Below are 24802 nucleotides of genomic sequence, written 5' to 3' on the forward strand. Positions count from 1 at the left end.
TAAACCAATGAGGAGATGGGAGAGGCAGGACTTGCAGCGCGATCTGCGTCACAAATAGAACTGACTTCTATTTTAGCCCTTGGCAACGCAGACGCTCGTTGGCGCACGCGAGCAATATGGGTACAATAATTGAATAACCTAGATTTCTAAATTTATTTTGCAACGCGAGCGGTGTAGTCAGCCTGTATGCCATGACAACACAAAGTTCAAAGTTCCCAAGTCTTCCAAACCCTCCTTTCGCAACCTTCCATCCTGTCCCCTTACTGGAAGAAGTGTCTGGAAATTCCAGATTCCAGTAACATTAACCAGCTGTAAGTTGTCTCTACAACTCTGACCCCTGACACTCCCTTGAGTGTAGAAAGAGAGGGGTCATGGGTGGAACACTGAGTTCCTGTCACACTGATAAAATATAAAATGATTTCATGTTGTGATTGATGAAGTTTATAGCTTTGCAAGTACCCACAACTACAAAGAATAGGTCCATTTGTCTCCTTCATTTGAGGTATACTTTAAGTGGACATCATGTGTGGGCTCTGAAACCAACAAGAAACAACAGATCAGAGCCTCTCTATAAACCAGACAAAAAGGATTATTTAAATACAAAAAGTTTATTCACATTATAAAATGGCCTATACATACTGTCAGCCGTAGAACAATCTATAGCACAACATCTATACACTACACATCTACCACAGTACAAATAGCAATATTCATGCTGTACACTTTCGGCCAAGACATCAAAATAAATCAATGCAAACAATTTAGACATCCAATCTTTAGATAATCTATAGTTAAATTATTCAAAGAAAGTTTCATACAAAACATTTACCACCATTTATATACTGTATTTACATTAAATGAGAAATGTTTTTGATATGGAGCATTGCAAAGCCCTTGTGATGGAAAAAAGTAAGTTGGAGACAGATTTCCTTTTCATGGAAGACTGCAAAAGAAGCATTGCACAGTGAAGAAATATAATGACATTCTGAGGAAGATGTCTAAAGGCAAAGATTAGGCAAAGCTGTCTACCAACATACTGCATCTCTCATGGCATCAGTTTGGCACATCTGTTTGTGCTCGTCTATAGACCTAAGGGTCCTCCTTTTCTACAAAGAGAGACAGCTTGAATAATATAATAGCAAAATATGCATGTTTGTAACATTATATTTGAATAGCATTTTCTACATATAATCATATTACAAAATAAAGACAGACTGATCAGAAAGTTCCTTCCCCAAATGGCAGTAATAACATGTAAGGTGTTGTGTAGGGTTGGTGTGCTGCCCTTGCTGCTGCCTGCAGGACCCGACTGACTCAGCCAGACACCAGGCAGCAGAACCCAGAGAAGCGCCTCTTCCTCTGCCTGACTAGTGGGTATTGAGTGAGATTCAGCAGACTGCTGTCATCTAGACAACACAGACAGAGGAGCCTGAGTACAGTGCAGTGCCTTCCATCTCGTGTATCTTTCATGATTTAACACACTCTTACAGTACAAATGCTACTTACCTTGGTTTTTTAGTGGTAAAGGCATGGTCTCCCTAAGTTTGCTGAGTAGGTTTCTCATCTCTCGCATGTCCCTGAGGAGACAGGGTGAATCATGGGTAAATCCATTTACCACCTCTACATGGTCACAGAAGGATCCTACACACAAACTGAAACATGAACGTCTACTATAACTTGTAATGTCCAATCTGTTGATAATTCTATTCATGTATGGCTTAAACAGTACTATGTGGCCTGGGCATTCTGTTGACCACGAGAGACCATGAGTGTGTAAGCATATTGCATTACACTATACCTCTCTATGTTTTCAATATCGGTGCACACCAGCCAGGACTCATTTTGGTAGTCCACAGGTGAGGAGGAGCGCTCCTCCAGGATGGGTACATCAGAACTCTCATCCATCTTGAAGTCCAGCCTGGGCTCCGGGTACGAATCCTTTCCTGGGATATGATCAACATATAATACTGGGTAACCTGTGATGCCATGTATTTCATATTGTAGCTACTTATTTCATTGTGTGTAGACATACTACTCTCTATCTTGACATTTATCTGAACTATCCTGCCCTCTGCTGGTTGAGATTGGTATTTCACCTTTCCTGTGGAGCTGCAGTACCCCCAATAGACACATGGACTTGAGCATCTCCGTGATGAACATCTCCAGGCAGCACTGCAACTGGATGAAGAGCCGGCAGATCTCTGGGTGGATCTCCCCATCCTCTGGCCTACAACACATACACATACAGTAGGAGAATGGACAGTTTCAAATCTTATCACTGGCTCCTATTCTAGCCCTTCGTGAATCCCCCTGGCTCTAAAGCAGGGGTGGGCAACTTTGGTGGGGACCACAAAAAATCTGAACTCATCATGGGGGGCCACAGTGGCTTAAGGGTCTGCATATCCACATCCATACCCACACATGCACATAAGGCCCTAAGTAACATTTTTGTTGATCCATGGGCCTACATACGGGGGGCCGCAGGCGCTAATTGCCCATCCTTGCTCTAAAGGGACTGGAGATGTGAGGGGTCTTTAATGGCTAAGCGAAGAGCAGATCATTTATGAGTAGATTACACTTAGCAACAAGGACAGCTCCAGCGGCAATTGAAGACATCAACATATCACGTCCAGTAACTGTATCATAGATTCCAAGTAGCCCACTGTACAGGCTTGGGGTACATTTTATTTGAATTCCAGTCAATTCAGGAAGTAGTCTACACTGAAATTCCAAATACATTATCTTTAATGGGTTTTAGTAAAACGTGGAATTGGAATTTGGTTTACTTTCTGAATTGAAATGGAATTGAACCCAACCCTGCTACTGTATTTAATTATCCTGTCGAATAGCAGGGCTTGGATTGACACACTAGCACCGTGGACAGCCCCAGTGACGATTGAAGACGTCAACAGATCACATTCATTAAATTGTAGCCTATCCGTATATCGTAGACGCAGATTCCTTACCCAGACCCAGATATCACGGTGAGGTTCTGATGGGCAGCTTGGGCCATTGCGCATCCTTTGGTCCTGGTACGGTGCAGCACGGCCCGTAAAGAGGGACAATCGGCAGAAATCTCCCCAATAGAGATTACCTGTTCTCGGTACAGCGCCACTAGAGTGTTGAATTCTTGGACAGTCTGAGAAGCAACATGTACAAATAACCCCTTTCAGCAAGTCAATGCATAGCTCCATAGGGTTTCAAGGGCCCAATATAGGCCTAAAGTTTAATAACACTATTGCACTATAAAGACACACGCACACACACATATATATACATAGATATATTTACACAACTACTAATTGTGGCACATTGGTGTAATATTGTAGTAGCTATCCTTGTGGCATGCCCTTCTGAGTGCAACATACATTATTTAGTCTATCGCACCTTAAAGCGTTAAGAAACCATTCAAGGACATTCTTAAATGAATTTCTCTATGGCTCCTGGACTCCCATCTACGACTTAGTTGGCAGATAAATGGTAAGAAAATGTCTCTGGTTAATTATATTTAGAATATCTAGCGTTGCGCATTTTAATTTGTTGTGGATAAAATATATATAGGATAGTGTCTGCTCTTATACTAGAACGGCAGAAATGACTCCATTGCTTTTACCAATGCACGATAGATCATATCTCACCATCCTACAGTCGCCTACGGCCCGCTGGGCTTTCCGCGCGCTCTCGGTGCTCTCCCGGCGCTCGGGGTCCCTCTGCGGTGGTTTGCCGAGCTGGAAAATGTTCGCTGCGGATCTGGGGCGGTTAATGCGCCCGTTCGGTGCAGAACACATGCATACAGTCACTGATAAAATCCCACGGACAGCCTATCTATAATATTCGTATGTTCAGCTTGCAGGACGACAGCAAGTAGTGTACGGCTTGCAGCTTCTTCTCTGCATCTCTCTCCTCAGCGGCGAAGCGAGTCACCTTCACCCAAGCAGAAGGCCAACTGCGGCTGAACGGTCTTCTGTCGTGCCTTCACATGAGAAGCGAATTCACCGGGAGCTGGGCCAACCATTTGTCACTGCTCCGGCATCCCGTTAACTGTTGAGGCGTCGACGACTCCAAAGCAAGCGGGTCTGTCGCAGGTAAGTATTGAGAATAAACGCAAATATCTCCAAATATTATTCGTATCTGGCATGAGCAACAGCACATTCAAAGACCAGCAGGAATATGAATGCTCAAAGTAAATCTCATCAATTTACGCACATCGCAGCCTCACCGACCGATGTGAGATACAGAAGAATACAGACATACAGGCTACTACTGTTGGCTGCAAGCAAACCCATGTATTATTGTCACCACAATTGCAAACCAATGAAAACTGTACATTTGACACATAACTTACCAGAGATTTGGCAATTTGTTCTGTAAAATCTATATAAGATGTCTATCATTGGTAATACACTGAATGACACACTGGTAAGACAAAATATTACAATGAGTCCCTGTAACACACAAAATTGCAACAGCACTAAAATACACTATATATACAAAAGTATGTGGACACCCTTTCAAATCAGTGGATTCGGCTATTTCACACACACCTGTTGCTGACAGGTGTATAAAATCGGTGTATAAAATCTCCATAGACAAACATCGGCAGCAGAATGGCCTTACTGAATAGCTCAGGGTCTTTCAATGTAGCGCCTCATAGAGATGCCACCTTTCCAACAAGTCAGTTTGCTAAATTTCTGCCCTGCTAGAGCTGCCCCGGTCAAGTGCTGTTGTTGTGAAGTGGAAACATCTAGGAGCAACAAGGGCTCAGCCGTGAAGTGGTAGGCCACAGAAGCTCACAGAACGGGACCGCCGAGTGCTGAAGCTTGTAGTGCGTGTAACGAATGTGAAATGGCTAGCTAGTTAGCGGGTATGCGCTAATAGCATTTCAATCAGTTACGTCACTTGCTCTGAGACCTAGAAGTAGTGTTTCCCCTTGCTCTGTAAGGGCCGCGGCCTATGTGGAGCGATGGGTAACGATGCTTCGTGGGCGACCGTTGTTGATGTGTGCAGAAGGTCCCTGGTTCGCGCCCGTGTCGGGGCGAGGGGACGGTCTAAAGTTATACTGTTACATTGATGCTGTTGACCCGGATCACTGGTTTCTGCGGAAAGGGAGGAGGTTGAAAGGGGGGTGAGTGTAACGGATGTGAAATGGCTAGCTAGTTAGCGGGTATGCGCTAATAGCGTTTCAATCAGTGACGTCACTTGCTCTGAAACCTAGAAGTAGTGTTTCCCCTTGCTCTGCAAGGGCCACGGCCTATGTGGAGCGATGGGTAACGATGCTTCGTGGGCGACCGTTGTTGATGTGTGCAGAGGGTCCCTGGTTCGCGTCGGGCGAGGGGACGGTTTAAAGTTATACTGTTACACGCGTAAAAATAATCTGTCCTGGGTTGCAACACTCACTACCGAGTTCCAAACTGCCTCTGGAAGCAACTCCAGCAGAAAAACTGTTCATGAAATGTGTTTCCATGGCTGAGCAGCCGCACACAAGCCTAAGATCACCATGCGCAATGCTAATCGTTGGCTGGAGTGGTGTAAAGCTCTCCACCATTGGACTCTGGAGCAGTGGAAACTCGTTCTCCGGAGTGATGAATCACACTTTACTGGCAGTCCCTCTGACAAATCTGGGTTTGGCAAATGCCAGGAGAACGCTACCTGCCCCAATGCATAGTGCCAACTGTAAAGTTTGGTGAAGCAATAATGGTCTGGGGATGGTTTTTATGGTTTGGGCTAGGCAACTTAGTTCCAGTGAAGGGAAATCTTAACACTGCAGCATACAATGATATTCTAGACAATTCTGTGCATCCAACTTAAGTCCCTTTCCTGTTTCAGCACGATAATGCCCCAGTGCACAAAGCGAGGCTCATACAGAAATGGTTTGTCAAGATAGGTGTGGAAGAACTTGACTGGCCTGCACAGAGCCCTGACCTCTACCCCATAGAACACCTTTGGGATGAATTGGAACGCCGACTGCCTAATCAGACTGCCATGCCTAATCGCCCAACATCAGTGACCGACCTCAGTAACGCCCTTGACCCAACAGCAATGTTCCAACATCTAGAGGAAAGCCTTCCCAGAAGAGTGGAAGCTGTTATAGCAGCAAGGGGGAAACTCCATATTAATGCCCATGATTTTGGAATGAGATGTTCACAGAGCAGGTATCCACATACTTTAGGTCTTGTAGTGCATATTGAATAAAAAGTTTATAGTTATATGAGATGTACATTGTCAATCAAAAGTTTGGACACACCTACTCATTAAAGGGTTTTCCTTTATTTGTACTATTTTCTACATTGTAGAATACTAGCGAAGATATCAAAACTATGAAATAACACATATGGAATCATGTAGTAACCAAAAAAGTGTTAAACTAATCAATATATATTTAAAAGTAGCCACCCTTTGCCTTGATGACAGCTTTGCACACTCTTGGCATTCTCTCAACCAGCTTCACCTGGAATGCTTTTCCAACAGTCTTCCCACATATGCTGAGCACTTGTTGGCTGCTTTTCTGTACTCTCCAGTCCAACTCATCTCCATTGGGTTGGGTTTGGGTGATTGTGGAGGCCAGATCATCTGATGCAGCACTCCATCACTCTCCTTCTTTGTCAAATAGCCCTTACACAGCCTGGAGGTGTGTTGGGTCATTGTCCTTTTGAAAAATGTTAGTCCCACTAAGCGCAAACCAGATGGGACGGTGTAACGCTGCAGAATGCTGTGGTAGGCATGCTGGTTAAGTGTGCGTTGAATTCTAAATCAAATCAGAGTGTCACCAGCAAAGCACCCCCACACCATCACAACTCCTCCTCCATGCTTCACGGTGGGAACTACACATGCGGAGGTAATCCGTTCACCTACTCTACGTCTCAAAAAGATACGGCGGTTGGAACCAAAAATCTCACATTTGGACTCATCAGACCAAAGGACAGATTTCCACTGGTCTAATGTCCATTGGTTGTGTTTCTTGGCCCAAGCAAGTCTCTTCTTATTATTGGTGTCCTTAAGTAGTGGTTTCTTTGCAGCAATTCGACCATGAAGGCCTGATTCACGCATTCTCCTCTGAACAGTTGTTGAGATGTGTCTGTTGAACTGTGTGAAGCATTTATTTGGGCTGCAATTTCTGAGGTGCAGTTAACTCTAATGAATTTATCCTCCGCAGCAGAGGTAACTCTGGGTCTTCCTTTCCTGTGCCGGTCCTCATGAGAGCCAGGTTCATCATAGTGCTTGATGGTTTTTGTAACTGCACTTGAAGAAACTTTCAAAGTTCTTGACCTTTTCCATATTGACTGACCTTCATGTCTGAAAGTAATGATGGACTGTCGTTTCTCTTTGTTTATTTGAGCTGTTCTTGCCATAATATGGACTTGGACTTGCTATCTTCTGTATACCACCTCTACCCTGTTACAACACAACTGATTGCCTCAAACACATTGAGAAGGAAAGAAATTCCACAAATTACCTTTTAACAATGCACACCTGTTAATTGAAACACATTCCAGGTGACTACCTCATGAAGCTGGTTGAGAGAATGCCAAGAGGGTACAAAGCTGTCATCAAGAGCAAGGGTGGCTACTTTGAAGAATCTAAATATAAAATATATTTTGATTTGTTTAACACTTTTTTGCTTACTTCATGATTCCACATGTTATTTCCTAGTTGACGTCTTCACTATTATTCTACAATGTAGAAAATAGTCAAAATAAAGAAAAACCCTGGAATGAGTAGGTGTGTCCAAACTTTTGACTGGTACTGTATGTGATTATGCTACCTTCATGTTGATGACCTCAGGGAAGTCCTTGACAGAGCGGGCCCACTGGTCATACATCTGTCAAAATAGGCCTATTATTATTGATCTCTGTGCATTTCCTAACCTGATTTTTTTTTTAAACAATAATAATTATTGCTCTTTCATTTTCACTTCTATTACACTTCTACCCCTCATAAAACAATTTTGGATTTACAGTGAAAACATTTTGGGTAAAACTTTCACAAAATATGAAATAAGCCCATCTACACAACTTCATGTGAGTACTAGTATTTCTATATATATGACCTCCAAAACTGCAACAAAAAAACACCTCACAGTTCCAGTTCCACTCAAGACTGCTCATGATTCCAGTTAACATATGGAGGTGACAGGTGAGTTACCTGGCAGTAAGCACTATTAGGCACAATACTACATCACCCAGAAACCCCAGCTGTACCATTTTTAGAGGTCAGCCATCACTGGCTAAACACACGAACAGCACTCAAGACAAGAAGAAGTATGCTAGAAAGCAAAGAACCAGCAGGGCCAGTATCCAGTTGACAGAATGGATGTAGATGATGACCAGGTCAATATCGAAGAACCAGCCGCGCATGTCGGCCAGGTCCAAGGCATCCAGGGCGAAGCCTGCTGGGGCAAAGTGCCACCACCTCCCTGGAGCCACCTGCCCCTGGTACCCTGGGATACAAACAGGAAAACTGGGGTCAGAGAGGGAGGCAGACACAGTCCCTAGAGTACACATTTACAATAATGGGTTTTTGTTTAGTACTGCTCAAGCTTGGCATGCTAGTTAACTAAAAGAGACATTCACTTTGTGAGAAATTCATTAGTTAAATGGGAATTATAACATGTTTGTTGCATAAGAGCTTACAAGACCGCACAAAAATAAGACAAACTGAGTTACAGATGATCAGATATCTACTGCAAGCAACACACAATATATCCACATCCACATTATACCTTACCCCAAAAGATGCGGAAACGTTTTCGGCAGTTGGGAAGAGGCCATTTAGCACAGTTGGCTTTTTGAAACTTGTGTTTCCGTGAGTGGTAGACCTTCGGGAAAAAATTCTTAGCTGTCTGGTTGAGCTCTGAAACCAAAAGGCAATTAAACAAATTTAGTTAAAACTCTCAAAGGGCTTCTTACTATTTACAGCTATGGAGAAAACAGCTATTTGTTATCAATAACGGAACCATTGGGAGGAGTATGCACAATAAATTGATGCCGTAGCTCACCTTTCTGGAAGAGTGTGTGTGAGATGAGGGTGCGGCAGAGGGGACAGGGGGTGTTGGCCGGCCGGTTCTTGGCCAGCGTGCGGAGGCAGGGCTCACAGAAGATGTGTCCACAGGGGTGACAGCTATAGGGACTGAAGTAGACATCCAGGCACACAGCGCAGGTGTAGCCTTCTCTGTCCACCTCCTCACTGTCTGTTAGCAGCCCTGTCACACTCTATATACAGTGAGGGAAAAAAGTATTTGATCCCCTGCTGATTTTGTACGTTTGCCCACTGACAAAGAAATGATCAGTCTATAATTTTAATGGTAGGTTTATTTGAACAGTGAGAGACAGAATAACAACAAAAATATCCAGAAAAACGCATGTCAAAAATGTTATAAATTGATTTGCATTTTAATGAGGGAAATAAGTATTTGACCCCCTCTCAATCAGAAAGATTTCTGGCTCCCAGGTGTCTTTCATACAGGTAACGAGCTGAGATTAGGAGCACACTCTTAAAGGGAGTGCTCCTAATCTCAGTTTCTTACCTGTATAAAAGACACCTGTCCACAGAAGCAATCAATCAATCAGATTCCAAACTCTCCACCATGGCCAAGACCAAAGAGCTCTCCAAGGATGTCAGGGACAAGATTGTAGATCTACACAAGGCTGGAATGGGCTACAAGACCATTGCCAAGCAGCTTGGTGAGAAGGTGACAACAGTTGGTGCGATTATTCGCAAATGGAAGAAACACAAAAGAACTGTCAATCTCCCTTGGCCTAGGGCTCCATGCAAGATCTCACCTCGTGGAGTTGCAATGATCATGAGAATGGTGAGGAATCAGCCCAGAACTACACAGGAGGATCTTGTCAATGATATCAAGGCAGCTGGGACCATAGTCACCAAGAAAACAATTGGTAACACACTACGCCGTGAAGGACTGAAATCCTGCAGCGCCCGCAAGGTCCCCCTGCTCAAGAAAGCACATATACATGCCCGTCTGAAGTTTGCCAATGAACATCTGAATGATTCAGAGGACAACTGGGTGAACGTGTTGTGGTCAGACGAGACCAAAATGGAGTTCTTTGGCATCAACTCAACTTGTCGTGTTTGGAGGAGGAGGAATGCTGCCTATGACCCCAAGAAACCATCCCCACCGTCAAACATGGAGGTGGAAACATTATGCTTTGGGGGTGTTTTTCTGCTAAGGGGACAGGACAACTTCACCGCATCAAAGGGACGATGGACGGGGCCATGTACCGTCAAATCTTGGGTGAAAACCTCCTTCCCTCAGCCAGGGTATTGAAAATGGGTCGTGGATGGGTATTCCAGCATGACAATGACCCAAAACACACGGCCAAGGCAACAAAGGAGTGGCTCAAGAAAAAGCACATTAAGGTCCTGGAGTGGCCTAGCCAGTCTCCAGACCTTAATCCCATAGAAAATCTGTGGAGGGAGCTGAAGGTTCGAGTTGCCAAACATCAGCCTCGAAACCTTAATGACTTGAAGAAGATCTGCAAAGAGGAGTGGGACAAAATCCCTCCTGAGATGTGTGCAAACCTGGTGGCCAACTACAAGAAACATCTGACCTCTGTGATTGCCAACAAGGGTTTTGCCACCAAGTACTAAGTCATGTTTTGCAGAGGGGTCAAATACTTATTTCCCTCATTAAAATGCAAATCAATTTATAAAATTTTTGACATGCGTTTTTCTGGATTTTTTTGTTGATATTCTGTCTCTCACTGTTCAAATAAACCTACCATTAAAATTACAGACTGATCATTTCAATGTCAGTGGGCAAACGAACAAAATCAGCAGGGGATCAAATACTTTTTTCCCTCACTGTACAATAAGATAAAATAATAGTGAGGTAATATGGAAAATAATATCCAACAGTAACACAGTAGCACTACTAATCTCTTGTGGACAGACACACGTAACATAAATGGTATCATAGCGTCTGTCAACAGACTGTGGGATGCAACGACTAGCGAGGAACTTTGTTTCTGCCTCTTTGATTTGTCATCACTGATCATTTGGACAAATCACGATTACGCAGGTGCTTGCATCTTCTGAATTTCGGAAAGGGAGGGGACATTTGGCCCGTTTGTTGCTTTTTACATCTCTTTGTTCACTTTGCACATGATGCTCACATATGATATGAGAGCACTCCAATCAGCGCGTCGAGTGTCATTGTGAGAGAATACTGACCGGCAATAGAGTCTATGGTTTGGCAGAATGGACGGCTTGTTGACATGCACTAGTCACCCCAATTCAGATACCCATATCACAGAGACCGACTGTAACCATGACGAGAGTGGTTCGTGGAAGGGCTTGAGTTTACAAGCTATCAACCAAAAACAATGAAACTCATCTTGGCACAAGATTAGCCAACTTTATCAAACCACATAAATCAACCTCTAATCTGGGTACAACCACAAGAGAATGCCATGGTGTTGTTCTTTTCTATGGTCAGTTAGACTAGAACAAGCGTAGTACCTGTAGTCCACACTCCACAGTACTGTAAGTGTCTCTCAATCATATACACTGTAGGTCCACAATGGCCACTGTCAACCAACAATCTCTCTGATACTGCTGACAACACAGGGAAATGTAGTCACCCACCTGGCAGGCAACACCCAACTCACTAATCTTCTGTGTTTGTGTTTGCTTAGCTTATGGGCGACGACATTATCAAACGCAAGATATAACTTTCCCCCTTCCAGACACAGTAAAAGTAAGGTGAAGGACTTTGAAATGTGTGTCATACATGTAACTGCTTGTGGTAAACAGTGTCAGACTAACAACTACAGGGACTCCACTGTGGTCTTCTTGTCAGCTCAACAAAATGGTCAAGAATAATCTCACAAAAATGCAATGTAACTAAAATACTGGACAAACTAAACTGTATGAATGTTTGACTTACCATTACATGCATAACTCCATGAGACATTTCTGTTACAGCCAGATGTCTTTCTTACCGACACTTATCTCAATTCAATTCAATGGCTTTATTGGCATGGGAAACATAATTTAACATTGCCAAAGCAAGTGTCTCTTTCTCTCTACCTGTAAATAACCGTCCGATCTCAATTGAGGCCATGACCAATTCTCACCTGTTCCTGGGAGTGGAGCCAGCGCTCTTTCTTCCTCTGTTTCCTCCTCTGGCTCTTCAGCCGGTTCTTCTCTCTCTTGCTGAACCTTTGTATGGCTGGAGAAGCATTGTTGGCTACTAGCTGGGCCTGGAGCTCTGTGGGGGTTCCCCTTCTCTCCTCCTCCACGTCCTCCTCCTGCTCTCCAGGGATGTGGGAGACACCTGGCCCTCTCAGGGAGAGAAGACGAGAACCAGGGGCCTCTCTAGTCAGAGGTGATAAGCAGGTAGGTGACCTAATAATACTAGTTGCAAATAGATGAGGGGTGTAGGACACAACAGGTGAATGGGGCAGCTGCTCTGTCCCAGTCCTCACCTCTCCCTCAGTCACTTCTACAGGGCCAGTCTGGGAGCCAGAGCTACAGGAGGGTTCCAACCTGCCTCTCGCACCAGACTTCATATGAGAAACAATGCTGGGGGAGCTCAATGGAACTAATTGGGTGGCTCTGATGTCAGCCAACTGGAAAAATGCATCTGGGTGTGTTGTGATTGGTCGGCTCTCAGCGGTAAGGCGGGACACAGAAGTACAGCAGAGCTGTGAGCCAACCAGAAAGTCTTCCCCGACCTCTGACCTGTCCTGCTCACTGTGAGAACCCCCCGACTCGCCCTTCAGGCAGCCCGGTCCTCCCCTACCTCTCGTCGTCTGCGGTCTGACCACATGAAGGTAGCGTTTATGGTCCTGGTCGACCCGACTCTTGCTAAGGTGCACGGTGGACTCCTGACCACAGGGGCATTTGGTGTTGTTGAGAAAGTTGAAGCCACCCAGGCGAGCACCACAGTTCTCGCAGTTCAGCTTCCCCACTGTCCACTGGGCCTGCAGAAAGAGGACATCAGAACAGAAAGAACTGATAGGATTGTCTCAAATTTTTATTCAAAAGTTACAAAAGAACACAGTGCAAATCAAACACTAGCACACAGCTGTACAAACACAAACTCTTACCTGGTGAACTGACGTCAGTATCCACTCTGGCAGTGTATCAACGTTCATGTGCCAGACACTGCATGTACCTGCTGCCGTTGTGTCATCATCAGGCACTATCTGTAGGGAGATAAAGTCCCATCTTTACCCAGTACAGACCCGGTCAACTCCTAACCATATGTTATAACACCAGCCTGGCTCTCCCTACTGAAGAAACGTTGCTCTTTTCCTTTTATGAACTGAACAGGAGTGAAGGACCTATGGTGAAACTCCGTCTGATGCACAGTTTTGTTTATTTCATATAAGCAGAATAGTGAAATGTATGTGCCGGGGGAAATGTGAATGTATAATTGGTTGAATGAGTGCGTCTTAAGTGGTTTAGGTAAAAGCAGCACTGTGCGTTGCGAAAGCTATGTGTTGTTGTCTATAGTGATGTACAGTAGCCTAAGTGTATGAAAGTGTATATACTTATATTCAATGTGTGTAGTTATGTCCTTGAGTTGTTATTGTCTATTGATGTTTTGTAGCATTTCATGTTTTGTGTGGATCCCAGGAAGAGTAGCTGCTGTGTTAGCAGTGACTAATGGGGATGCTAATAAAATGCTAAAGACACGGGCTGCTCTATTTTCTCACCTACCACTGAGAGACTTTACATCAGGGGTAGGAAACTAGATTCAGCCATGGGCCGATTTTTGTCAGAGAGGATGGTGAACATAATTAAGATAAGTTGTACAGTGCATATTGACAACTAAACCCAAAAAGAGATGGAATTTGAAAATAACAATCCTTTCATACCTTGATTACATTGAGAATCGTGTATTTGTGGGAACACTTGGGAACAGACTTTTAGTTGAATTCCTGGTAGTTTTAGTATTTTTTTATATATAAATTTTTTATTCTAAAAACTTTGGGGGGCAAAATAAAATGTGTTGCTGACCCCTTCTTTACAACCCTGGTTGGGGCAAGGAGAAGGATGGAAGCAACACTGTCACAGTTACATGAATCAGAATGTGAGCTATGGATCCGTCTGGTTCCACCGGGTTAGGTCATGACTTCATGAACTTTAGGAGGGAATGACTGGATTGTTTGGACTGCAGTCACTGACCTTTACTACACTCAACATTACTTGGATGTTTTTGCAGTCTAAGGCAGGGCCCTTCAGGGGCTGTGTGTAACAAATGTCTCAGAGTAGGGGTGCTGATTTAGGATCAGTTTTGTCTTTTAAATTACAATAAATAAGATTACATGGACTGGGGGAAAAGATCCTAGATCAGCATTCCTACTCTGAGGCTTTGTTTAGACAGGCAGCCCAATTCTCTTGATTTCTTCAGATGAGCTCTGAAAAAGATCTGATGTGATTGGTCAAAATACCAATTAGTGGAAAACATCAGAATTGGGTTGCCTGTGCGAACGCAGCATGAGATGCTTGATGGACAGCCTCTGAAATATTGCCTTGGGAGTCAGAGCTAGAATGCTTTCCTATGTGCTTTACATACACTATAGTAGCTGGAAAAGTAACCCCGTCACTCACCGGATGCAGGCATGTTGTGTCTACAAAGCCTTTACGACACTTTCTGCAGCGGAGCGTAGCCACCGCCCCTGGGTTGTCCATGGAGACCGATGTCTGCTGTTCTCATCTGCCACACAATCAATGAAAAAGTGGGCACAGTAGGCTAAATGCCAACACACAGACAAATAGGTAGGGAGCATGTATTTCCTCTCATGGAGAGGATACCAGAACATGTGATATGCATTCAGCACAGGTGATAAGGCTAATGGGAATTTTTCTGAAGTACTGTTAGAAGATGAACCCAAATAAGGTTGAATTACAATATGATCCATGTGATGATGACTCTTGAGTTTTCAGAAAAACTGCTGGAAAACGGTTTACTGTATGTGTACCTATATTCGTATATAGCCTTCATTTTAACATAACTGACAACATTTCAACTAAGAGTCAAAATTGAGACAGTAGGCCTATCTACTCAACCTTGCTCATGGATGCAGTTACTCTAACCGTGCATGGCCATAGCCCTATACAGTAGCGTCACGCCAAATTCATGATATAACAGCTAATAAACATTTAGGCTTTATTTAGATAGTCTATAATTTACTACGTAAATAAAAAATACAATAAAAAAGGCAACATCCAAATGTCAATGATTATTATTAATAGCGTGAAATACAAAACTAGCCATGCCAGCTGAGCTAAATCTAGCAAGCAACAATCTAAAAACTAAACTCCTCTCCTCTGGTGAGGCGGTGTGCAGCTAGTTCAACATTTCTGTTGCGTCACGCCAAATTCATGATATAACAGCTAATAAACATTTAGGCTTTATTTAGATAGTCTATAATTTACTACGTAAATAAAAAATACAATAAAAAAGGCAACATCCAAATGTCAATGATTATTATTAATAGCGTGAAATACAAAACTAGCCATGCCAGCTGAGCTAAATCTAGCAAGCAACAATCTAAAAACTAAACTCCTCTCCTCTCGTGAGGCGGTGTGCAGCTAGTTCAACATTTCTGTTCATTCTTTTAGACAAATGCAAATGTTTATGACGATGGCTTTTGAAACAATTGCCATACTGAAAAAATAACATATCCTACCTGGGATTTCCAAATTCCTATGCTTTCCCTTCGAAACGATTAATTAACAATTTAATAGAAGAAAAATTCGTCCGAAAGTTAGAGGACAATGACGTCATTGCTTTTTGTTACGGAGCGTCAGATGCACCAAACTTCACAAGTAATCCACTCTGCCATGTAGGTCTACGCCAGGTGGCAGCATCAGACCTGGTCACAGCGAGGTACGCTGTCCATGGTGCTGATCTGAGAAATAACTTCAATAAATTCCATATCTTTATTTGTTAAGCAAGAACAGCAATGGCAGATTCGTTTGTAATATTTTCGTAATTGGAAAGGACAGGCATAGTCCTATGGTTTCCGTTACAGCTGTGGTTTTCTAGAATAATTTAGGCTATTGCTCATATCTAAACATTGAATAATAAATACGTCATACAAATAAAAACGTTGAAAACTAGTGTGTGTGCGCGCGCGCGCGTGCGTGCGTGCGTGTGTGTGTGTGTGTGTGTGTGTGTGTGTGTGTGTGTGTGTGTGTGTGTGTCTATGCCAATTCATTGTTATTAGTGCTCTTTCAAATCCTGTTGGTAAAGGGATGATAGCACCTGCATCTCACTGCGCGCACTCTCTCAGAGAGTCCAACTGTTGGTGCGGACAGAACATCTCTTTCAATCTCACAGCCAACTGACGTATTTTCCATCACTGGTATAAATGAACCCTCTCGTCAGTCGTCACCAACCGGCACAGAGTGCATACAATGCTGAGCGCGCAGCGCAGAGTCCAGCTGTAGATCACAATGCGCTCTCCAAGGGTGGAGCTCTATTGGGCACGGGAGATGACACAATGTAACTGAGGAGCGCTTCCTTTTTCATCAACATGGAGGAAAGAAACAACTCGACGGCCGCATGGTTTCTATTTGATTTTCAAAACGAAACCTCGACAGCTGATTCCGAGGAGGTGAAACTAAGTTCCCAAATCTTCCCGTCCTTTCTCCTGGCTGCGCTCATTCTCTGTGCCATATTTGGTAACGCGTGTGTGGTTGCAGCTATCGCCCTGGAGAGAAATCTTCAGAATGTAGGGAACTATCTGATCGGGTCTCTGGCCGTGACTGACTTGATGGTATCGGTTCTGGTGTTGCCAATGGCGGCCCTTTACCAAGTCTTAAACAGGTGGGCTCTCGGACAGGTACCGTGTGATATTTTTATCTCTTTAGATGTGTTATGTTGTACATCATCCATTCTGCACCTGTGCGCCATCGCCTTGGACAGGTACTGGGCCATTACCGAACCCATAGAGTATATGAAGAAGAGGACGCCCAGAAGAGCGGCGGTTCTGATCAGTGTCACTTGGTTTGTCGGGTTCTCTATCTCTGTTCCACCCATGTTGATCATGCGTTCCCAGCCGAGTAGTAAGGCGGAGGACATAGCAAACCCCGAGCAGTGCATGATAAGTCGAGACCCATGGTACACAATCTACTCAACATTCGGCGCGTTCTACATTCCGTTGATACTCATGTTGGTCTTATATGGACGGATATTCAAAGCCGCCAGGTTTAGAATCAGGAGAACAGTGCGTAAAACAGATAAAAAGAAAGTGTCTGATTCTTGCTTGGGACTGTCCCCTACTCTTTTTCACAAGAGGACCAACGGCGACCCGAGTAAAAGCTGGAAGAGGAGCGTGAAGCCCAAACCGACCCTGTGCGTAAACGGCGCGGTCAAGCACGCGGAGGACGGTGAGTCGCTGGAGATCATCGAGGTTCACAGCAACTCGAAAAACAACCTGCCACTCCCCAACACCCCCAACTCCGAACCGCTCTTTGAGAGCAGACACGATAAGAACATGGAGGCAAAGAGAAAGATGGCCATGGCCAGAGAGCGCAAAACGGTAAAAACCCTGGGTATCATTATGGGCACTTTTATATTTTGCTGGTTGCCTTTCTTTATCGTTGCCCTGGTAATGCCCTTTTGCCAGTCGTGCCAAATGCCAAAGTGGCTCGAGGACGTCATTAACTGGCTCGGGTACTCCAACTCCCTACTGAATCCCATAATTTACGCATACTTCAACAAGGACTTCCAAAGTGCTTTTAAGAAAATAATAAAATGTCACTACTTCAAAACATAAGCATACATCATCCTTGTATGGTCTAAAACGTTTGACTGCGGACTTCCGACTGAAGTGTGCAGAAGACAAAGCTTACAACCATTCCAGTGCCATTACTCAGTGAAATATACATTTATTGAGAGGTGGGAGAGTTGATAGGAATGTTGTTTCATAAAAATAATTGTATTATTATTACTGTTATACGTGTTGTTATATTATTAATCATTTGTATTATTATACCAGGAGTTTTATGAAACTTTATAAACAAGATTGCTGGATGTTAGAGCGGACCACTCATGCCCATGTCAAACATGCTTCGTAGTGTTCAATAAACAATGTCCTATTTCAGAAACTTCTGTACTACTGTGTTGATATTTGTGCATAATTGAAGATTCACATTATCTCTTGGGCATTTGCCATAGCATTTTATGAAGAAACAGTCTTTGTGTTGAGACAAATCTAAATCTAACAGCAAGAGAAAGTATTATGGAAGAATAAGCATCATTTGTTCTTCCATAATGTTATTTTGGATTATACCCAAATCAGCCCCCAGCAAAGAAGACATTATTTTACAACAGACTGGTGGATGAGTTACTCACAGAAATCACCTGTTATATTCCCAAACTACTTACACACACATACACACACACAAAGATGTTCTAATGTTCAAAATTGTACATGGTCAGATATGAAAATAAGGAAACATTTTAAAGAGTAATGTTGAAAGCCACCACTGAACTGTGCTTTTAGTCTATCCTAGATACAATAATTTCAGGAATTTCAAATTGTATTTTGCAATTGAGGCATGTCACTAAGTGATTTAAAAAAAAGGAATTAAAAACAAGTCACAACAAGTCAAAGCTGAAAACCCGACAATACCAACCTTTAAAAACCAACAGCCTAGTAAGCCTGCGACACTCCCCTACTATACTGTGTGCGTGTGTTTGCAAGTGTGTGTGTGTGTATGCATGTGTTTGCGTGTGTGTGCGCGCACACCAATATGAATGGTGGACATATTTTCATTCATTACACCTGCACGGTCCACGAGAGAGAGAGACAGAAAGAAAGAACGAGAAAGAGTGTGTGCATACACGAAACAGAAATGATGAGGGGGAGAGAGCGCAAGAGAAACTATCTAGTATGGTGCAATGTGTAGGTTGTGATCGGATCACTGCTGTAAAACAAGATGCTAGCTGGAGTGATTGTGTCATTCTGCATCTGGGAGCCATTGCATAGTCTGTAGTGGGGCATTAGCATAGCAACAAAGATGAAATATTTGCACAGCGTACTAGAGACCAATTCAACTCAGAGCAGGGCTTTTCTCTGTGCAAAACAAACACACACACACGTCCCTCTGTGTGACTTTCAGCAAATCTCCGGAGGCTGAAGGAATCCAGTCATGCAACAGCCTCTGCCCAAGACTGTCTGTCCTATCTTTACTTTAAATATGAAACTGTATTGTTACCACATACAGACCTAACTTTCACCATGGCCGTGACCCCACTCTCTAAGAGCGACTCATGGGGAGTTGGGATATGCAAAAAACACATTTCACACCTTACACTTGTATAGGTTACCCACATGTACATACAGTGAAACAGGACATATAAACTCAGCAAAAAAAGAAACCTCAATTTTTCAGGACCCTGTATTTCAAAGATAATTCTTAAAAATCCAAATAACTTCACAGATCTTCATTGTAAAGGGTTTAAACACTGTTTCCCATGCTTGTTCAATGAACCATAAACAATGAATGAACATGCACCTGTGGAACGTTCGTTAAGACACTAACAGCTTACAGACAGTAGGCAATTAAGGTCACAGTTATGAAAACTTAGGACACTAAAGAGGCCTTTCTACTGACTCTGAAAAACACCAAAAGAAAGATGCCCAGGGTCCCTGCCCATCTGTGTGAACGTGCCTTAGGCATGCTGCAAGGAGGCATGAGGACTGCAGATGTGGCCAGGGCAATAAATTGCAATGTCCGTACTGTGAGACGCCTAAGACAGCGCTACAGGGAGACAGAACAGACAGCTGATCGTCCTTGCAGTGGCAGACCACGTGTAACAACACCTGCACAGGATTGGTACATCCGAACATCACACCTGCGGGACAGGTACAGGATGGCAAAGACAACTGCCCGAGTTACACCAGGAACGCACAATCCCTCCATCAGTGCTCAGATTGTCCGCAATAGGCTGAGAGAGGCTGGACTGAGGGCTTATAGGCCTGTTGTAAGGCAGGTCCTCACCAGACATCACCAGCAACAACGTCGCCTATGGGCACAAACCCACCATCGCTGGACCAGACAGGACTGCCAAAAAGTGCTCTTCACTGACGAGTCGCGGTTTTGTCTCACCAGGGGTGATGGTCGGATTCGCGTTTATCGTCGAAGGAATGAGCGTTACACCGAGGCCTGTACTCTGGGGCGGGATCGATTTGGAGGTGGAGGGTCCGTCATGGTCTGATGCGGTGTGTCACAGAATCATCGGACTGAGCTTATGGTCATTGCAGGCAATCTCAACGCTGTGCATTACAGGGAAGACATCCTCCTCCCTCATGTGGTACCCTTCCTGCAGGCTCATCCTGACATGACTCTCCAGCATGACAAGGCCACCAGCCATACTGCTCGGTCTGTGTGTGATTTCCTGCAAGACAGGAATTTCAGTGTTCTGCCATGGCCAGCGAAGAGCCCGGAGCGAAGAGCCACGTCTGGGACCTGTTGGATTGGAGGGTGAGGGCTAGGGCCATTCCCCCCAGAAATGTCAGAGAACTTGCAGGTGCCTTGTTGGAAGAGTGGGGTAACATCTCACAGCAAGAACTGGCAAATCTGGTGCAGTCCATGAGGAGGAGATGCACTGCAGTACTTAATGCAGCTGGTGGCCACACCAGATACTGACTGTTACTTTTGATTTTGACCCCCCCTTTGTTCAGGGAGACATTATTTCATTTCTGTTAGTCACATGTCTGCGGAACTTGTTCAGTTTATGTCTCAGCTGTTGAATCTTGTTATGTTCATACAAATATTTACACATGTTAAGTTTGCTGAAAATAAACTCAGTTGACAGTGAAAGGACATTTATTTTTTTGCTGAGTTTATAAGCAACCACCTATTTAAACTGACCAGCGTGCCCCATGGAGCATGTCACCCTGTTTCTTTCTGCACACACAGCACCCCTTCCCACAGAAGCTGGGCCCACTAAAGACCACTCAATGGAACATAGGACGGCGAGCCACGTTGCCACAGCGACCCTCAGGGCCTTCAAACTCCGGGCCTGAGGGGCAATTATCTGATCAAAGGGCGTCTAGAATACAGGAATAAAGAGGAACAGAGGGCCCACATTGTTCCTGCTCTGATCAGAAGAATCGAAAATTTCCTGGCCATATAACCATATCCAAGGCCCACTCCTCCACACAATCGTCCATCAACATGTCACATCTCACTCATTCTCCTCTTATTTTCCAACAAAGAGCAGTGTTTGTCGGTTGTACAATGGTCTCTTTCTGTTGCAAATAGCCGGGAGATCGTTTCACACAGACAGAACCATGATGGAGAATTAATCATGAGGCTGCCCTTCAGGTTCCTATGCAATCTCCAGTTGAGCCACTTGTTGGGTCTGTGAGTGGATACAGAGTGCCCTCCTCACTAAATCACTGTGTGGATTGGAGAACATGAGGAGGGCACTGGTGGCAAAGTCATGCTCCCTCCGTGGAAGTGAAGAACTCCTGGTGTTCTTCTGTCAGTACCATTAAGTTTACAGTCCTTCAAGTAGACCAATAAAACCATAATTGGTTTCCGTTTTGTTCTCTGCTTGCTAGTCCTTACACAGCACCTTTCTTTACAGTAAGCCTCTTTTTCACAACACTGGCATCGATTCCCGTGTTCTGGGTTCAGCCAGCCTACGTTCATGCCTGTTAGGTGTGGGGTGTACTAAGCTGGGTCATCTGATGCGGAACAGGAATAGATCGTTAGAGGAGCTGGGAGAAAGAGCGGGGATCCGATCATCTCGCCTACTGAAGAAGGTCGTCGCTGAGGTCTGTGACTCCTTGCCAGTGCTTCATCTGCAGTATGTGACTGACACTTCCAATTCTGGCGGCCAGGAGGGTCTGGATTATGTGTTCCCTGCACTGTGCTGCGGCGGGGGCATTCGAGGAGGACGTGGGGATGCTGCTCTCCTTCGATACCCAGGAGCTGGGGGAGTTCAAGGAGGTGGGAAAGAAGGCCATGTACAGAATATGTGTAAAGGTGTCCCATGCCTCTTCCCTGGAAGGGGTAAAATCGACGAGGTGGGCGGGTGTGCTTGGTCCAGGTGCCTCCCCAAAAGGCTGTTGGCGATCATTATACAAACTGCCTATTGATAAGAGAACAGCTGACCTCCAATGGAGGATAATAGCCATAGATACCAATATGTATCTGGTACACCTGGATCCTACTGTTGGGGAGGGGTGTTCTTTCTGTGCTGAGTCTGAAACTCTGGCACATCTGTTTTTACTGTGTCCCAGGTTGGTCGGGATGATTGACCTGATCACTAATTGGTTCTCAGCGTTGGGAGAGGTTTTCTCCTCCCAACTGTATATATTTTGGCCAAAGTACAGGTTTAGTCAAAAGGGTGTAGTTGTGTTGCTTAATTTTGTGTTAGGGGCAGCAAAATTAGCGATAAAATCTATCTCTCTCTCTCTCGCTCTCTCTCGCTCTTTCTCGCTCTCTCTCTCTCGCTCTCTCTCGCTCTCTCTCTCAGCCCACACAAGTGCTACAATTTTGTAGGAGCAGGAACCAGATGAATGCTTGACATCAAACAGAGGCTCATTGTTTGTAGTGTTGCTGTTTGTACCTTCAGCAGTTGCTGTCATTCTGCAGGGGCTGCTCCCACTCACCTGTGATCTATAGAGAACAATGGGACAGGAAGATTAAAGATGACTACAGATATATTACATCAGAGAGAGTGAAAGAGAAGAAGAGGACACACACACACGTGTGGAAAAAGGGAAAAAAGTTTGATTTATTTTCGATACAGGTCTTAAGATAATTCACATTGGCATTGTATGGTTCTGAGAACTATTCTCAAGTTGTTTGTCCTCTCATTAAAAAACGGAGGAATTAAATGAGAGAAATGACTGTATTAGCACACAAAACAGTCACCATCTCCCAGCCGTGGGTGTTGAACAAGAGGTCAGACAAAGTGCACATCTTGTTCTTTCCATTTCTCTTCCCTCTTCCAATTTCTGTCTCTCCTTCTGAGCCACATGAGGGATGGGGAGCAAGTGAACCAGCCAGGGGGGGAAATAAGAATGAAGGGCACTGGGAAAGGGACGATAAGATGGGGACAACGTGAAAGGGGTGGGCAAAAAGAGAAAGCACAAAAGAGTGGAGAGAAAGGAAAAAGGTGCTGGTGCAGAATGAGGGGACAGAAGATGAACAGATGGACGGGCACATACCTGTAGGTGGGCTCTCCATCTATCTATCTCTCTATCAGATGGATATGTAATGTGCCAACACACTGCATATTTTGTTACTTGTCCCTCACCTCCCATCTTCCAAGCACAATAAGACAGGGATCATTAACACAGACGGAGGACAGTTTGGATTTGGCTTCACACCAATCAAATCACATTCTAAACAAAACGTCATCATTGTCAGACAAACATGTCTGTTTCTGGCCTGCTTGTGTTTATGTCCTGCAGTACTGTAGCTAGCTTGCTAAATCGGCCCATTCCTAAGCCATGGATGGAAATGTGGATTTAGACTTGTGGTTTTGACTTAATTCTCTTTACAGGCCAATGATTATGACGGCGATTCTAATCTAACCATAAATGTATATACTGTGCCACTGGTCTGAGGCGATTGAAGTTCAATATGTAGCCTAGATGTAGCCTAGTAGGCTCATGTTAACTAGTTGGCTAACTTAGCTGGTTAATTTTTGCCCATGCAAGGAAGTTAGGCTAGCAAGCGTTTTAGCTAGGTAACCCATGACAACAAAAACTAAAAGCATACTGTATGACAGAGCCATAGACTGTTTTTTCAACATGAAAGAGAGGAGGATGGCATTGGCGTTCAACTAGTCGACAAGTAGGGTGAGTCAACTTTTTGTTTTACTTGCGCGCACACGCGACACGCGTAAATCAGTACCATTGACAGCCACATGATATTTAGCAACATTGATTGGAATAAATTGTTTTTGGTATCTTTAAGTTTGTTTTCAGTGTATTAAACTAAGCATATATAGCCTTGTTGATTTGATGATATTTAAATGTTTACGTTTAAATGGTGCTGGAATAGTGGAGGTAGTGCTCCTGTTGTCTTTGTGCTAATTTGCATTAATTCTGTGGTTCTAAATTAGCTGTTGTTTAGTAAACTGTAGAAAATATTAACTTGCTTGACCTTACTGCACGTAATATAACTAACTGTTTGTTACATGCAATATTTACTTTGTGGACTTCACCGGACAGATGTTGCTCTCCAGTTTTGTGATGAAACAAATGTGCTGTATGTGAATATACATTTATTCTGCCACTGTGTGATTGTTGTTTTTTGTTGTCACGGCCTTATTTTATATCACGGTGCCGTGTAAAATGGCTTTTTTACTGGCTTGGCTTAGCTTCCTCAGTGATTTTACCCTGACACTGCTACTGCAAACAAGTTAACTTCCTGAACTCTGGCCTTGCCCTTTCATAAGAACCTAATAGTCTGGCTCATGGACTATATATATATATATATATATATATAATACACATACAGATATGGCTATGCCTATATTACATGGAGATATAAAGGAAGGATACGTGTGCGGTTGTTGGCTCCTGAGTGGCGCAGCGGTCTAAGGTACTGCATTTCAGTGCTAGAGGCGTCACTACAGACCCTGGTTCGATTCTAGGCTGTATCACAACTGGCCGTGATTGGGAGTCTCATAGGACGGCGCACAATTGGCCCAGTGGCGTCAGGGTTTGGCCGGTGTAGACCGTCATTGTAAATCAGAATTTGATCTTAACTGACTTGCCTAGTTAAATAAAGGTTAATAAAATAAAATATTCTCCTAAAGCTGTTGTTAGAGAGGACTCTAGTATGTCAGTCG

The 24802-nt window shown here is 44.0% G+C and overlaps 3 protein-coding genes across 4 annotated transcripts; 1 reads left to right on the forward strand and 2 right to left on the reverse strand.

Moving 5' to 3' along the window:
• Window positions 1-587: 587 nt before the first annotated feature.
• Window positions 588-4231, reverse strand: rgs7bpb (regulator of G protein signaling 7 binding protein b). The gene is made up of 6 exons (XM_071350649.1): window positions 3639-4231; window positions 2967-3139; window positions 2097-2227; window positions 1799-1943; window positions 1507-1577; window positions 588-1406 (listed from the first exon to the last, which is right to left on the reverse strand). Exons 1-6 carry the CDS (start codon window positions 3786-3788, stop codon window positions 1315-1317), a joined length of 762 nt encoding a protein of 253 aa, XP_071206750.1. The 5' UTR covers window positions 3789-4231; the 3' UTR covers window positions 588-1314.
• Window positions 4232-4261: 30 nt separating this feature from the next.
• Window positions 4262-15765, reverse strand: rnf180b (ring finger protein 180b). 2 transcript variants are annotated; one of them, XM_071350648.1, is made up of 8 exons: window positions 15660-15765; window positions 14578-14683; window positions 13068-13166; window positions 12761-12941; window positions 12093-12292; window positions 8996-9209; window positions 8725-8850; window positions 4262-8437 (listed from the first exon to the last, which is right to left on the reverse strand). In XM_071350648.1, exons 2-8 carry the CDS (start codon window positions 14656-14658, stop codon window positions 8244-8246), a joined length of 1095 nt encoding a protein of 364 aa, XP_071206749.1. In that variant the 5' UTR covers window positions 14659-14683; window positions 15660-15765; the 3' UTR covers window positions 4262-8243. The 2 variants fall into 2 exon arrangements, with proteins under 2 accessions (XP_071206749.1, XP_071206748.1); XM_071350647.1 differs by having other exon boundaries at window positions 12093-12941.
• A 546-nt stretch (window positions 15766-16311) lies between these two features.
• On the forward strand, window positions 16312-18074 carry LOC139544007 (5-hydroxytryptamine receptor 1A-beta-like). Its single transcript, XM_071350650.1, has one exon. It carries the CDS (start codon window positions 16509-16511, stop codon window positions 17751-17753), a length of 1245 nt encoding a protein of 414 aa, XP_071206751.1. The 5' UTR covers window positions 16312-16508; the 3' UTR covers window positions 17754-18074.
• Window positions 18075-24802: the final 6728 nt, after the last annotated feature.

Source organism: Salvelinus alpinus, chromosome 18 (genome assembly GCF_045679555.1).
Source record: "Salvelinus alpinus chromosome 18, SLU_Salpinus.1, whole genome shotgun sequence".
Taxonomy (NCBI): domain Eukaryota; kingdom Metazoa; phylum Chordata; class Actinopteri; order Salmoniformes; family Salmonidae; genus Salvelinus; species Salvelinus alpinus.

What these genes read in the sequence shown, in the direction of transcription:
- rgs7bpb (XM_071350649.1), bottom strand. Translation starts at nt 3,788, where the DNA reads ATGTGTTCTGCACCGAACGGGCGCATTAACCGCCCCAGATCCGCAGCG. An exon ending in CCGTAGGCGACTGTAGGATG is followed by an intron (nt 3,140 to 3,638) that starts GTGAGATATGAT and finishes GTTGCTTCTCAG; the next exon opens with ACTGTCCAAGAATTCAACAC. An exon ending in ACTGCAGCTCCACAGGAAAG is followed by an intron (nt 1,944 to 2,096) that starts GTGAAATACCAA and finishes ATCATATCCCAG; the next exon opens with GAAAGGATTCGTACCCGGAG.
- rnf180b (XM_071350647.1), bottom strand. Translation starts at nt 14,658, where the DNA reads ATGGACAACCCAGGGGCGGTGGCTACGCTCCGCTGCAGAAAGTGTCGT. An exon ending in ACACAACATGCCTGCATCCG is followed by an intron (nt 13,167 to 14,577) that starts GTGAGTGACGGG and finishes ATCTCCCTACAG; the next exon opens with ATAGTGCCTGATGATGACAC. An exon ending in GGCTCCACTCCCAGGAACAG is followed by an intron (nt 9,210 to 12,092) that starts GTGAGAATTGGT and finishes CACTGTATATAG; the next exon opens with AGTGTGACAGGGCTGCTAAC.
- LOC139544007 (XM_071350650.1), top strand. Translation starts at nt 16,509, where the DNA reads ATGGAGGAAAGAAACAACTCGACGGCCGCATGGTTTCTATTTGATTTT.